Source organism: Pseudorasbora parva, chromosome 25 (genome assembly GCF_024679245.1).
Source record: "Pseudorasbora parva isolate DD20220531a chromosome 25, ASM2467924v1, whole genome shotgun sequence".
Lineage (NCBI taxonomy): Eukaryota > Metazoa > Chordata > Actinopteri > Cypriniformes > Gobionidae > Pseudorasbora > Pseudorasbora parva.
In genome coordinates, this window is record NC_090196.1 from 35,216,855 (window position 1) to 35,232,268 (window position 15,414).

A 15,414-nucleotide genomic window follows, 5' to 3' on the forward strand; every position below is an offset into this window, starting at 1 on the left:
ATATGCACCATTAAAGGACTGAGTCTGAGGGGAGATGAGTCAACAGCGGTGTTCAAAGGTAAAATAACCTGCATCCCTTAATTAATCAACTTTGTTTAACATAACAGTAATGCACAATTGAGATATGCACAAATAAAATGTTATGAGATGATATGTATAGTTATGTAGTTTAAACCTGGTGCTAAGTAGAGACGAACTCTACTCTACAAAATCCGTCATGTCACAATAGAGACATAAGTTCACATGAATGAAATAAAACAGCCATGAATGAGAGCATGTTGGAAAGCGCCGAACTTATTTCTCTCTCTGTTTACTCTGCCGCGTTCAGCCGTTCTCTCGCCGAGTTGTTGCTCCAGCATATAGGCTATCACTGTATATAAACAAGACCGACTCGTTTAAAACTCCTTAAATTATATTAACATCTGTTTTATCACATTTAACATTATATAAAAATTCAATGTTTTCTAATAAACATTGAATTAATTACAGCTCTGTGAAAATTAATGATTATGTCTATCTCCGCGAGACGTGTAGGGGAGAGTAGGGGTGAAAGTACAACTTTTCAGAAAAACGTAATTTTAAAAGAAAATGTTTTAGACAGAGATATATTTGCTCTGGTCAATAACTCACTAGTGTGGCCTATCAATAGCAGGGGGTATGTTCTACAAATGCAGAATGACAGTATAATTTCACTTTGAACATAAGATGCAGATTGTTACTTTTGACCCCATCAGTTGGGATGAATTAGAGCGGCGACTGAGAGCCTGTGTCTGGTTGCGTAAAACACCTTACGTTTTTTTTCCTAAAGTATGAGACTTAAGGGATTAATTCCTCTCAACTAAGGGAATAATTGATGAGGAAATAGATATAGAGAAGTTCTACCATAATTTACCCTCATGTTTCTTCCGTTCATCTTGGGAAAACACATAAATACGTATATATGTTTTTAGTTTTCTCTTCTCACTTATATCCATTCATTGAAAGATAAAGTAATCCATCTGATTCAGGCTGTTTTGGTAGTGCAACGCTCACGCATGTTCAAGAACCAAAAGTTGAAGGTAATTCTAAGGGTTTATTACATTTCATTTTAAGAACTAAAGGGTTAAGTTTAACCCTAACCCTCACTTAACCATTAACACACTCCTAAACCTTGTGGAATTGTGGTGTTTCATAGTTTGAACACATGGGGATAGTGTAATGTTTAAGTATTGAGGTGGTGCGGGGTAATCTCAGATAGAAGACGTGTGTGTGTGTATAGGTGTGTAGAAGGTATTGAATAAAGAGCCTGAAGGAATTACTTGTCTTGTGCTCAAAGATTTTATAAAATTAAATACCTCTCTGTTACATAATTCTATTTATTGTTTAGGTATTAAATGCATAATACACACACACACACAGAAATATTGTGCATACTTTAAAAACAAAACAAAAACTAAAAAACATGCAAACTTAAAGTTTTTTGAAACTTTAATCAAATTTATATCTTTCCTTTTATTCACAATAAATATAAAATATAAAAATCTGTGTGAGGAGATGTAACTAAAATAACAAAATGATATTATTAAAAACCCCTCCTAACAAAAGCCCAGGATCTGATGGTTTCCCTGTTGAGTTTTTTGGGAAGATATTAGAGAATGTGTTTAATGAGTGTGCAACTAATGGACAAACAGGGAGTATTTACACGACTTCCAGAACCTAATGAAGACATTTTGCACTTAGATAACTGCCGCCAAATGTAAAGATTATTAGTTTGCCTTTCAATTTTTCAGATCTGGTATGAAGGAAGCTCAGACCCTATGTCAGTTTGGCTTTGGCCCAACCTTTACAAATATGATGCACTCATTTTATAATTATATTTCAAGTAATGTTTCTTTATCTGGCAGTAGGTACATCTTCTAAAGAGGGATTAGACAGGGATGCCCCTTTTTATTCATTTTTATTAGCTGTAACTTTAAATATTTATACTGTACACTGCTCCCAAATAAACAGAATTAACGTAGGAGATTTCACTTAAACTATTACTCAACTTCCTGATTTCTGAAGAATATAGATCAGGTCCCGGGTATAGAGGCACTTCAATTGTTTTATGATGCGTCAGTTCTGTCTGTAAATCAGTCTGAGCTATGATTATGATCATAAACCAATTTGATGATACATGTCTGTCTGGAATAAAAAGGTTGTTAGATACTTGGGTACTGTAATTAGGACATCAGTATCAGAGAGAAAAAAGGTGTGAGAAGATTAAATCCTCCCCGTCCTCTACAGATGCCCTCTTAGGACCTCACACTGGTTCTATCCGCACTGCAGAAGGCCCCCTTCAAACCATTGCAGTCAGTGGAGCATAAATACCTCTTTAGAAACCCTTTCGAAAAATAACCGTTTTTTTTTTTTGTTTTTTTTTTGTAGTAACCATGGTTTAACCAAAAAGTAAAAAAAACCATAGTAAAAAACTAAGGCAGCGCTCCTGACTGCTTTGGCCTTCATTAAGAGGGTAAGGGACCTGCAGGCATTTTTGGTTGACGAAGTGTGCCTGTAATTCGGGCTGGCTAACTATCACATGATTTTGAGACCCCGGCCTGGATACGTAACTAAGGTTCCCACCACTCCTTTCAGAGATCAGGTGGTGAACCTGCAAGCCCTGCACCTGGAGGAGGATGTTTCTATATCCGGCCATACATCGTCTCATTTGGTTTTCCAAAGAAGTACAGGTATTGGACAGGAAAGCCCTATTTCTCCATTTTAATTTTTATTTGCTGTAACTTTAAATCTTTACAAGGTACATTGCTCCCAAATATACACACTACTGCTCAACCTGCTGATGACGCATGTTTATTTCTCAAGAAAAAAAGATCAGGTCCCAGTTACTCTTTAGGGGCACTTCAGTTGTTTTGTGATGCGTCAGATCTGTCTGTAAATCAGTCTAAGATAAGATTATGACCATAAACCAAATAGATGATACATGTCTGTCTTAAATAAACAGGTTGTTAGATACTTGGGTATTTTACTTAGCAAATCAGCCTCAGAGAGAATTACAAAAAGTTTTTCACAATTATATATATATATAGTTCACTCTGCAATCCTCTGTAATATCAGAACTGGCTAATTTGTGTCTGTGAGGTAATGTAATTAATCGCGAGCATTATCCTCTGAGCGACTCTGGGTCCCACGGAGGAACTAATATTTAAAGTTAAGAGATACTAAGAGAAGCCAACTATCTAAATTAAATCAATTTTAATATGACTAGGGTGTTTATTTGTCCCGCAGTGGGGAAAATGGTACAATAATACAATAATAAAAATAGCAGTATCGCACTCTAAGATAAAAACATACAACTAAAATAGCCCATACATAGTTAATGCTAACATTGGTCTTTCCTGAACTGAACTGAACTGACAAAAATGTAAAAAAAAATGCGTTCCTTAATGCAATGTAAGTCACTTTGGATAAAAGCGTCTGCCAAATGCATAAATGTAAATGTAAATGATAAGGAGGTGGTTTGACCGACACCAGTCCACAAAGTTCTGCATCATTCCTTTATAATTCGTATCTTCATCGTAGTCAGCATTGTCTATGTTAATTTTAAAATCCTCAGCAATAGCAAAACAGTCAAACTCTGAGGAAATTGTTGATAACAGTTCTGTAAAGTCCTTAATGAAGGCTGGAGAGTATTTCGGAGGCCTGTAAACAATGATAAGCATTATTTTTAAGTCGTTAACTAGAAATTAATTGTTTTTAAGTGAACAGATGTTTAAAAGTGCTAACTTAACAGTATACATTTTCCCCCACATTAATCTTAGTTTGACAAGTAACAGGCCGGAGATTAGATGGGTTTGCTATATGATCTAACAAGGCCTTAGACTTTCTTTCACGTAACAGAAAAGAAATAGAGAAAGAGACAGCCGCACTGGTTCTGTAAACATTTGATAAAGTTACTGTTATCATAGCGGGGACCCGACACACATCACTGAGAGCTGGAATCAGTTGTTTTTGGTTCATCTACAACAGATGGAGGAGGGTGTGGGCCCTGGCGTTGTGACTGAAGAAATCTCACAGGAGGAGGGGAGGTCGAGCTGGGCCCACAGGCTTTATTCTGTTTTATTCCATTGAGTAGTGTGTTGATCGGTTACTTGGTTCTCTACCTGCTGAGTAAAACTAAATTTATTGGACACACCGGTTGTGTGCAGATGGCCTTCATGATGAAGCTCTGCTGTGTGATTCGTCTGTTTTGGTGGTTCCGCAAATAACTTTGTTTCAAGAACTGCAATCTTTTGTAAAAGTCTGTGGCAGTTTGTGCAGCAAGAAGATTCCTTAGCTAGAAGAGGCATTTTCTTATCCTTTTGAATGTAGGCAGCTGTGTTTTCCCTTCCGGAATGTAAACTGATGGCAGTGGGAGGCTGGTCAGATGAAATATTCCGCTTTTTTTGTAGTAATCCAGTCACCAGACTTTATAATTTTATCATTGAAGTCAAGCTTTGTCGTTTGAGCACCTGAGCTGATTTGCTGAAGTTGAATTTATGAGATAAAATATAGAAGCGATAGAGCAAAGCACGGGGCGGTAAGCAAGAGCGTTCGAATAGTAGTATAATAGTAGTAAAACTGTTATAACTGTTTTAGTTTATCTTTGTTATTTTCTTTGGTTATCGTCATTCTATTATTTTTTATTTTCTTTACATTGTATTCTTTTTCTTATGCATTTTTAATCCCTATTTTAATTCCTTTCTATGTAAAGCACTTTGATTTGCCATTGTGTATGAAATGTGCTATATAAATAAACTTGCCTTGCCTTGCCTAGTAGCTAAGCAGGAAGTATTTATCAGGAAGTAATAGTTATTCATACTGTGGGTTAAAATGTTATGTCATTTAAATGTACAAGCATTAACATTTCCTATATTATCTTCTTATGTCATAATATTAGTTCCCGATGAGTGAATTTATAGTTGAGTTTGGTTCAGGTTCACCCATTTTACTAAAAACATCAAAAGAGGACAGCAATAAATGCATCTGAAATGTGGAATTTGCTCTAACATTTTGTAGTGTTGGGAGCTCTATATCTCACAACCGATGTTAAAAACAATATAACATTGCTTATTAATTTTGTTCCATTATCTGGACTTTGATAATGTTCTCAGTGTTTTCAGGGCAACTTGCTCTCTGTGAATGACATCTCTCCTCTTTCCTGAGATAGAACAGTGGAAAGTGCACACGTCATTTTTTTTATTTTTTTTAAATGTGATGAGAATATCACAGTGTGTGACCTATACAGAAATGAGCCTTTAGGTCTTTATTACCATTAAACTTAATTCAAATAAATACTTTAGCCTCACCAGAGATTGGTGTGTGTTGTGTTGTCATCAATATAAGTAGAATATTTTTATTATTATTAATCAGTAAATCCTGATTAAGGGTGATGATGCACTTTTTCAGGATTGCCTTTTATTTTATCATTGGTATGGTCCATTCAAAAACCATCAGTTTCATTAGCAATCACATTTATTCATTTAGCGGAGGCTTTAATTCAAAGGTTTGAGTATGTGTAAATTTGTGGAGGATATGATGAGGGAAAATGGGTTTAACAAGAAGGTTCCTGAGTAAAAATCCTGGAATAGTGATTGAAATGGATGTTTTGAACGTGTTTGAGAAAGAAATGAATGAGAGGTGATTTAATTAAGATGGTACATGTATGTAGACTAAACTGAAGGATGTTTTATTTCTATTTCAGACCTGTTTTAATTGTCCTCCTTTAATTTTTAATTCTTACACATGGTATTTTTACTACTCATACATATGTTATCACTATTTAATTAATTTCTATGTAAAGCCCTTTGAATTGCCATTGGGTATGAAATGTTCAAGTTTAAGTTCAAGTTCAGGTTTATTTCTAAAGCATGTTTAAGCTTGTCTTTAGGCGAGCTCTGGGGATCTTAAGAAGGACTTTGCTGTTCTCTCACAGGAGTATACAGGTGTATTAGATTAGTCAGATAGAGAGGTGCCAGGTTGTTTAATGATTTTTAAACTAGTAGTTATATTTTAAACTCAGTGCTGAACTGGATAGGCAACCAATGTAAAGATCTCAGATGTGGTGTGACATGATCAAATTTTTTGTCTCGTTAGGAACCTAGCCGCAGCATTTTGAACCCGTTGTAGCCAAGAGATTTGGGTCTTAGAGATGCCGTTATAGAGTGAGTTGCAATAGTCCAGCCGAGATGTAATGAGGTCACGGATGGAAACATTTAGAGAGTCTTCAGAGAGAAAAGATTTAATTTTGGAAAGCGAATGAATATAGAAAATCTTGAGCCTACAACAGAGCTAATTTGTTTGTTGAATTTCAGGTGGTTGTCAGTTACAAGTCCCAGGTTTCTCACTTGAGGAGATAAAAAAGGATTTAAGTTGAAAGGTGAAATTACCTCTACAAATACAAAGACTTGCTGTCACAAGCAGTTTATTACAAGAGCCGAAGGCATTGCCAACAACACAATCTCATGTTTAATAAGCCATTTTTTAATAAGCCATCATTCTTAGTTTTTTTTGTCTGTGTATTGATTCTTTCATATGTGTAGACTTTGTTTGTACAGACATATTCTAGGAAAATGTGTCAGACGTCATATAAGTTTATATTATTTCGATTATATCCCTTGTAGTGATTGTACTGGTCGAAATGCTTTCTGAATCAAACACAGGAAATGTTATCTATCATTCTGTCTATCTAACTATTTACAAAGAAAACCGTGTAGGCGGAAATTGAAGGACATCCAGTGGATGATTTACAGAAACAGAATCATAGAGGAGTATAAATAGACTTAAGTGAAAACACACTTCATATGCTCTAAGCATTAAGCGTAAAGGACACTTGACACCCCAATATTACAGTTTAAGGCTAGATTATAGAGCTCTCTCCTGAAGAACTTTAACCTGTGGGCAGGTGAGTACTTTATGGTTTAGATAACCATTATGGTGATCAGTGTTTGCTTTAGTTGGGATATATATATCGTGCATAATTATTTAGTATGCTGATTTTCTGATCATATTTTTTTCAGGCACATTTTTCTAATTGAAAACCACTTTAATCTTAATAACTACGATTACTTTGTATTTAATCAGTTATAAGTTATATAAAATTGTTCACAAAGGCTGGAAAAGAGAAACACCTTATTTTCAGATGTGCAGAATTATTAGGCACGTTTTCTTTTACAGATAAAATGAGCCTAAAAAGATAAGTCAAAAACACCATAGGCAAACTTTTAGTCAACTTTTAGTTAAAAAATTACATTTAGCGATAGGGCTCTGTTCTAAATTCACCATCCTTTCATGAACTGAGCCAATACAGGAAACAGTAGCAGATTCTGGGGACAACCTCCCATTTTTTAAACTGGGAGGGCAGTGAAGTCCCCAATTTAAAACAGAGTATAGATCAACGACAAGAGAATGACAGTGTGTAAGTTAAACACCCTTTAAGGAAACGCTGGGGTGGAGGTGGGTTGCAAAGCAATGTGAAGCAGAAGCAGCCAAGCAGGAAGATTGATCTGAAGCTTCGCTGAGTAAGGTCCCCTGTTTGAGAGTTGCCAATTGAGTGCAAAGGAATCAGATCTGCTGATATGAGCGAGGTTGGAATTTTTCCAAAAAGCTGATAGCAGAGCTGTGTAAACTAACGCAGAGTGCTTTATTTAATTTAAAAAATGAATGCCCATGAGAAGGATACAATACTAGACATTGCAGTTAACGCATAACCATTGGAGAGTGAAATTCTCATTGGGTGCGCAGAGTCTGATATAAACAGGCCAGTAAGTTTTGGAAGTAAATTTTTAGTCCAGCTCTGCAAAACGTACTTCAGCATAGAAGATGGACTAAAAATTAACTCCCAAAACGTACTACCAGGTTCTGGAAGATGAATTCTTCAAACAGGGGTACAAGAGGATGTGGTACTCTTCCTTCAAGAGTCCTGCTCATTCTCAACCAATAAAAGCCTGTAAAAATTCTTATTAACTCTTTCCCCGCCAGCGTTTTTAAAAAAAGTTGCCAGCCACCGCCAGGGTTTTTGACAATTTTCCCAAAAATGTAATAGCCCATAGAATAGTTTCTTTAATGAATATCTGAGCATGCAGTATATCAAAATAAAGAGCTGACCCTCTTCTTTTAAACAAAAAACTGTTTTATTCTAGCTTCATGCCTTAATTTTTTTATCAACACTTGAATATGGGTAGGTTTCATAAAAAAGCAAAATTTTGAACAAAAAGCTGAGAAAATCACATTTTTGTGAAAGTCTGTTTCCAGATCAGATTCAGAGCGACGATCAAACACAGATGGAGGAGATCGAGTCCATTAACACTCCTAATGCTTGCACAGTCATGTAGCTCGTCCTGGGTCCACATTTCATTCAGTAACATTAGGCATATTTAAAACTTTATAAAGTAAAATTTCGGCCGATCGCCTTCCGTATTCGCTTTTTCTTTAAACTGAATGCGGAAGGCAATCGGCCAAAACTTTACTTTATAAAGTGCCTCTGCAGTTCAAAGGCTTATGCTCCAGTTACGCTTGTCAGACGTTGCGTATGCATCTGCGAACCGCAAAAAGGCACTTTCAACACTTTTCCACGGAGGGCGATAGGCCGGAAATTTAATTCAAAAAGTTTTAAATATTTTAAAAAACAGAGCAACAGTCAATTCCATTATAAAGCTTGGAAGAGCCAGTACTTTTTTAATATAACTCAACTTTTATTCATCTGAAAGAAGAATATCATATATACCTAGGATTACTTGAGAGTATGTAAATTATGGGCTAATTTTCATTTTTGGGGGAACTAACCCTTTAATGTGTCTTTATAAACATGCTTATAAAATAGTAATGCTTACCTTGTTAATAAGAATAAAGGGGGCTATAATTCATTATAATCGTGGGCTTCAGTGTTAACAATATTATATATTCTTTTCCTCAAAGAAATTGACTCAAGATGGCTCTTCACACTCAAGATCAAGGATTTTTTGGAAAGGTGTACCATGTAACAATACATGGTAGAGAGAGTGCTCTTAAGAAAGTGCCTTCTTCGTTTTTGTCAAAGGAAGACATTGACAGAGAGAGGAGAGCATATCAGTAAGTAAAAAAAGCATCTACAATACTGTTGACTAAATACTGAAATGTCAGATTTATGTTGACTGTACAGTGATTAAGTAATTGTTCAGAGCTTTGAACCTGTAGTTGAAGATATTGTCACTGTTAGCGTTAGAGATGTGTTTTTAGAGATGTGTTAGAGTGTTTTTAGTCTTGATTTAAGCTGACAGAGTGTTTCTGCTTCCTGAACAATAATAGGAAGACTGTTCCAGAGTTTTAGGAGCTAAATAGGAAAAGGATCGACCGCCTGCAGTTGATTTAGATATTGTAGGTATGATCAACTGGCCAGAGTTTAGAGACCGCAATAGACGTGATGGAGTATAATGTGTTAAGAGCTCGCTTAAGTACTGGAGCTAAACCATTTAGTGCTTTGTAAGTAATTAGTACGATTTTAAAATGTATGTGATGTTTAATTGGGAGCCAGTGCAGTTTTGACAGAATCAGGCTAATATGGTCATACTTCCTGGTTCTAGTAAGAGCTCGAGCTGCTGCGTTTTGGACTAGCTGGAGTTCCTCTAGGGTGTGTTTTGCTTTATTACTGCCCCAGAATCGTGTTGCCTCCCTGGGATGCACTTTCAGGGTTTCCCTTTCCTCAGGACAGGGTTCCCGCGGGGTCTTAAAAAGTCTTAAATTCAGAAAGTTACATTTAAGGCCTTAAAAAGTCTTAAAAACGCCCAGATTTTCATCCTAGGTCTTAAATTTAATTTACCAAAGTCTTAAAACTTTTACTTCCGTTCAGAAACAAAACCTTTTAGTTTTCTTTACCCGACTGCTTCATGCATTTTTACTCCTTACACTTTTCCTTCAGCTTTTCAGAAAGCTGCGATTGGCAAACGGAAAGCAAGAAATTACCGTAATAAACCATATTTTGGCAAAAAGCGCTATTTGTCTTTAAGGATTTTTTTAAGCGCGCCAAATGTTGAGGATTTACGGTCAAAAAGCGCTTTAATATGCTGGCGCCAACACTCACATTCTAATAGGGTTAAGCGTAATGTATTCTGATGTATTTGATCTGACTGGGTGGGCAGCTGTCAATCTCAGGCCCAACCGTAGATCCGCCCCTATCATAGGTTGGTTGTTTTGTATGCACTTGTGTCTATGCGCGTTTTCAAAGAACATGGGTCTTTGCACACTGAGTCCGATATTTTCGCATGCGTTTTTTCGTATTCGTGATCCGAAAAACTCGTCACGCACAGACCTTGCACACTGAGTCCGATGCGTATTAATGAATGTGTTACGGAAAAAACCGCAAAACAAGACAAAGTGACGTCTAGTGAGGATGATTTGTTTGTCCTGAGGAGATATTGGGTTCATCTAACGTTACTCCTGTGATCGCGTAGAGAGGAGAGTTTCCCTATCAAGCGGGATTATCCAGATCGACCGATTCAAAGTTGCAGTTTCAGTGGCTCAGTTTGATGCTTTGCTAGCGATACTGGAGATATATTTAAAAGAAGACTACTAATTTCTGTGAATCAATTGATCCCGAACACCTGGCAGTATGTCTATGGATCCGATCACATACACACACAGACAGACAGAGCTTTACAGACCCTTACGAAACAAAAATATATTGCAATATATTTGAAAATATCATGCAATATATTCACATATAACGTTATGGGATTTAATATTTATATTTTCCGAAATATTGCAATATATTGAAAGCGGCCATCATTTGTATATTTTCCAATATATTGCATGAATATATAATATATTTTATAATGCCATCAATATATTATTCCATATATTAAAATATATTTCAAGAAAATATATTGGTAAATATATTTTCCTTTCGTAAGGGGAGACTTGATGTGCTATAATTATAGCTGTGATATAATAATATTTGTAGCATTTTTGCTAGAATAATATGTATGGTGGCTCTGAGTTGTCAAAACGTCTCAAAATGCGTTTTTACGGATGCGAAAACGCAGAAAATCGAACCTGTTCCAAAAAAAATTTTGACGGACGAAAGTTTCGGAGGCAGTGTGCAAGCGTGATTGACATAACGTGAGGTCGAATTTATTTTTGGAAGTGCGTAAATTATTATTCTAGCAAAAATACCACAAATAATATTATTATATCACAGCTATAATTATAGCACATCAAGTCTCTGTAAAGCTCTGTGTGTGTGTGTGTGTGTGTGTGTGTGATCGGATCCATAGACATACTGCCAGGTGTTCGGGATCAATTGATTCACGGAAATTAGTGGTCTTCTTTTTAATATGTGTCTCCAGTATCGCTAGCAAAGCATCAAACTGACACTTTTAATCGGTCGGTCTTGATCCCGCTTGATAAGGAGGGGAAACTCTACGCGATCACAGGAGTCTCTCCACATCTCCTCAGGACAAACAAATTATCCTCACTAGACGTCACTTTGTCTTGTTTTGCGTTTTTATCCCCGTGACGCATTCATTAATACGCATCGGACTCAGTGTGCAAGATCTCTGTGCGTAACGAATTTTTCGGAATACGAAAAACCGCATGCGAAAATATCGGACTCAGTATTTTGATATCAGTTTCTGAGTTTATTTAATGTTTCTATAACTGAATCAATAAAAATAGAATGTTTGAGAGTTTCTGAGATCATTTATAATGCTTTTAGTAATGCGTCGTGTTGGTCTTAAATTTCACTCATAATGGTCTTAAAAGGTCTTAAAAAGGTCTTAAATTTAACTTACTGAAACCTGCAAGAACCCTGTCAGGAGGAACCATCAACCTTCTCCAGCTGTTTATTAAGCGAGCAGGGCAACCACCCAGTACAGCATTATAATAATATAGCCTTGAGGTCATGAATGCATTAACTTACATGTTTGGCATTTTACATTGAAAGCATGTGCCGTAATTTAGATATATTTTTTAAATGCTAGAAACGTGGCTTTCAAATTAAAAATGTGTTTTTTTTCAAGTCATATACTGGATTGCTTACATTTTATATTTCAATCTCAGATCAATTTCTCATCCACATGTGGTGAAACTCATTTGCGATCCTTGGCTAGATAAAGAGCTCAAGTGGAACATTCCTCTGGAATATATTAATGGAAAGGATCTGGAAAAAGTTATGTTTACATCCCACACATCTATACAGGTACTGTTCTAAGTCATATATCAAAACAAGTTTGTGTTTTACATTAAAAAAAAGAAAAACTACACTTTTTTGCAACTTTTGCTATCTGTTCTTTGATTTATTTGACCAATTTATACAAATGTTTGCTTCAGAAATCGTCAAAATAATATTAAAAAGAAAAACTATAAAAAACTAATAATCCGAAAATAACCAAAAGGTTAATTAAAATGAAGACATTAAGTATAGATTTTATACATTTGAATTATATTACAGTAAGTCCTGTACAGTAAACCTGAATAAGTTGGCAAAACTAAAAAAACTCTAAGAAGCTAAGAAATGTAAAGTTTAAGTAAGAATTTGCAGATTTGTATTTTGTAATCAAACATTTTAATTGCTCTAAACCTGAAATATTTGAGTAATGCCCAGTTCACACTGCCCGATTTTAGCCTTAATTTTGACTTGTTTTTGTGAAATTGCTAGCAAATGCCCCAAATCAGAGGTAAATCAGTGATTGTGTATGCGAATGAAAATCACGCAGTGCGAATGATCAAAGATGTGATCCGAGAGAATCGCAGATGAGTTGCTGACGCCTGTGATATATATATATATATATATATATATATATATATATATATATATATATATATATATATATATATATATATATATATTTGGCATGCTAAATATCTTAACTTTCATAGAAATTAATTTGAGAAGTTAAAACGCTTTCCTGTAGCTCAGCCAGTAGAGCATGACGCTAGCAACGCCAAAGTCATGGGTTCGATACCCAGGGAAAGCAAGAACTTACAATAATGTAAAAAATGTGTAGCTTGAATACAATGTAAGTCGCTTTGGATAAAAGCATCTGCCAAATGCATAAATGTAAATGTAAAACACTTACACTGCTTAGCATTCGTTTAAATTAATGCCTGCAGCCGTGAGCTGAGCTGTGAGTGTGATCTCCATCCCCATGTGCGGGTTGAAAACATGCGGAAATAGCTCCCTCTGCTGGCTGTAGTCTTTAGCCTCTGGTCAAACATTCCAAAGATTTTCCAAAGACATTCCACGGAAGGAATTTTTCCAGCACTTGCTGAACGAGGACAAAAATATAACACAACATATATCTGTTCTCAAACTAAGATCATGCCCCACTTATCAAATGATGGAAACCCTACAAAAAAAAAAAAACTGCATAACAGAAACTCTTTTAAGCTAGAATAATAAAACAATAAGCTCGACTACATTTCCCACTTAACGTTAATCTTGCAAAAGTATAGTTCTAAATACTCATAAAAGTTAATTTGTTTAATTTGAGTTGGCTATATTCAAACCAATTCATTATGTTGAGCGTTAGGTTTACAGTGTATAAATACATCGTTTTTTTATAGCCAAGCATAACATAGGTATTTTTTATATAATGTGACTTTAATAATTTAACTTAAGGCGTTATCTCTTTTTTTAACAGCTTACTAGATCAGTCATAGTCAAAATTATCAAAGGCATGTGCTCCGGACTGAGAGAAATGCACAGAAAAAACATCATCCACCAGGACCTCAAACCTGACAACGTCATGGTGAGTGTATTTTCAGTAGGAATACATCAGGAAAACATGGAACATTTTTACTTCTAGCCCCTGCTAGTCTTAAATATTTGGTTAGGAACTTGATAGCACATCATTATAATTAGCAGAACTTGTCTCGGATCAAGTTATGTTATTTAAAAAAAAAATAAGTTACATATTTTCCATTCATTTGCATTACATTGTTTTACCATAAAAAAACTAATAAACTTGTTGTAGTAAACACAGCAAAATGCCAATGATATAAAAAACACTGCCTAGTGTTCATGTGTGCTTCAACAGTGTTAATGAGATAAGTTAGTGATGATTGAACATTAGTGATGAACACCTGCAGTTAAAAAGCAGAATAACTGAAGGAAAGAGAATCACCAAAACTGACTTCAGCTACAGACTTAGATCAAATCAATGGAGGATAAAAGACATTAAATCTCTGAAGCTCTCAGCAAAGGAGGATTAAACAACTCCTCAAGTAGTGGTGACGTCAAATGAAACTCAATAAATCCTCATCATCTAAACTTCTGTTAATTTTCAATAAGAGCTTCTGTAGATGTCACATTAAGTTTACTAGTTTATGTTAAAACTATAATCTAAATGAATGGAAACATTTTATTTAATTCAAATGCATAAACTTGAATTTAGACAGAAATATTTTTTTTGAGAAATGGCTTTCTCCCATCTCTTTGCAGGTGGAATACACCACTCATCGGGCAGTGATTATTGACTTGGGCCTTGCAAAATTTCAAAGACATGGCCATTTCTCTGGTCATGAAGGAGGCAATCGGTTTTACGCTGCTCCTGAAGTTCGTCAAGGATTTCAAAGAGACAAGGGCTCTGATGTGTGGGCAATGGGCAAAATTATAGCCGAGCTCCTGATCACACCCAGAGCAAGACTCCCTACAACGGTAAGGGGACGCGAAGTCAGCGCACGCTTATCTGGTAATCCATATTGCAACCCTGTTTCCAACATGGTCAGGACCAATCCTGGACACAGAGCTACAATGGAGAACGTCATGGAACACATTAAAAATGCTGGGCGTTCTCTGTTACACTGAAACTAGTTAAAATGTAACTCTAAGGTTATTGTCACTGTGGATTCCCTTAAATTGAGGGGTTTTCCTTGAATTTTATAAAATAATATTTTCATAGTTTTCTGATCAGCTCCTCCATAATTATAACTTTTGCAATTTGACATAAATGTTATTAAAATTAGGATAATTATTTTGTTTGTATTCGTTCATGCAGTACTCTAAATATTTCCATCTGTAATACAAGTACCAAAGACTTCTTTGTATTCAAGGTGCATTGCTGTGCACTTCTTGAAAATGTGTTTTTCATCATATATGTGAGATAGTTGATAATGATCTCAAAAATAAAGCAAATTACATTTCACAACAGAACTGCAGATGGAAAAATACACAAATCATATCTCTGTATACAGATGAAGCTGGAATATAAGAGTTTTGTGTAAGAGTTTGTAATATACGTTTTTGAATTTAGTATTTAAAAGTAATTCCCAGGCACCATGTCTTATTTCATTGTTTTGATTATTATTATTGTACCATAAAAATAGTAATAATAAAGAATAAAGTGTTGGTAGTGTATTTCTGGGAGTGTCTTTCTGTGTATTTGACATTTTTGCAAGGGATGCATTAAGCATAACTTTTCTTAA

General features: G+C 35.4%; 1 protein-coding gene across 2 annotated transcripts; it reads left to right on the forward strand.

Moving 5' to 3' along the window:
* Positions 1-15,346, forward strand: LOC137065189 (serine/threonine-protein kinase DCLK3-like). Of its 2 annotated transcripts, none has more exons than XM_067436776.1 (5): positions 1-58; positions 8,932-9,084; positions 12,049-12,187; positions 13,632-13,739; positions 14,432-15,346. In XM_067436776.1, the coding sequence occupies exons 2-5, from the start codon at positions 8,945-8,947 to the stop codon at positions 14,795-14,797; spliced, it is 753 nt and encodes a 250-aa protein (XP_067292877.1). In that variant the 5' UTR covers positions 1-58; positions 8,932-8,944; the 3' UTR covers positions 14,798-15,346. The 2 variants fall into 2 exon arrangements, with proteins under 2 accessions (XP_067292877.1, XP_067292876.1); XM_067436775.1 differs by lacking the exon at positions 1-58 and adding an exon at positions 6,797-6,919.
* Positions 15,347-15,414: the final 68 nt, after the last annotated feature.

What these genes read in the sequence shown, in the direction of transcription:
- LOC137065189 (XM_067436776.1), top strand. Translation starts at nt 8,945, where the DNA reads ATGGCTCTTCACACTCAAGATCAAGGATTTTTTGGAAAGGTGTACCAT. An exon ending in AGAGAGAGGAGAGCATATCA is followed by an intron (nt 9,085 to 12,048) that starts GTAAGTAAAAAA and finishes TTTCAATCTCAG; the next exon opens with ATCAATTTCTCATCCACATG. An exon ending in TCAAACCTGACAACGTCATG is followed by an intron (nt 13,740 to 14,431) that starts GTGAGTGTATTT and finishes ATCTCTTTGCAG; the next exon opens with GTGGAATACACCACTCATCG.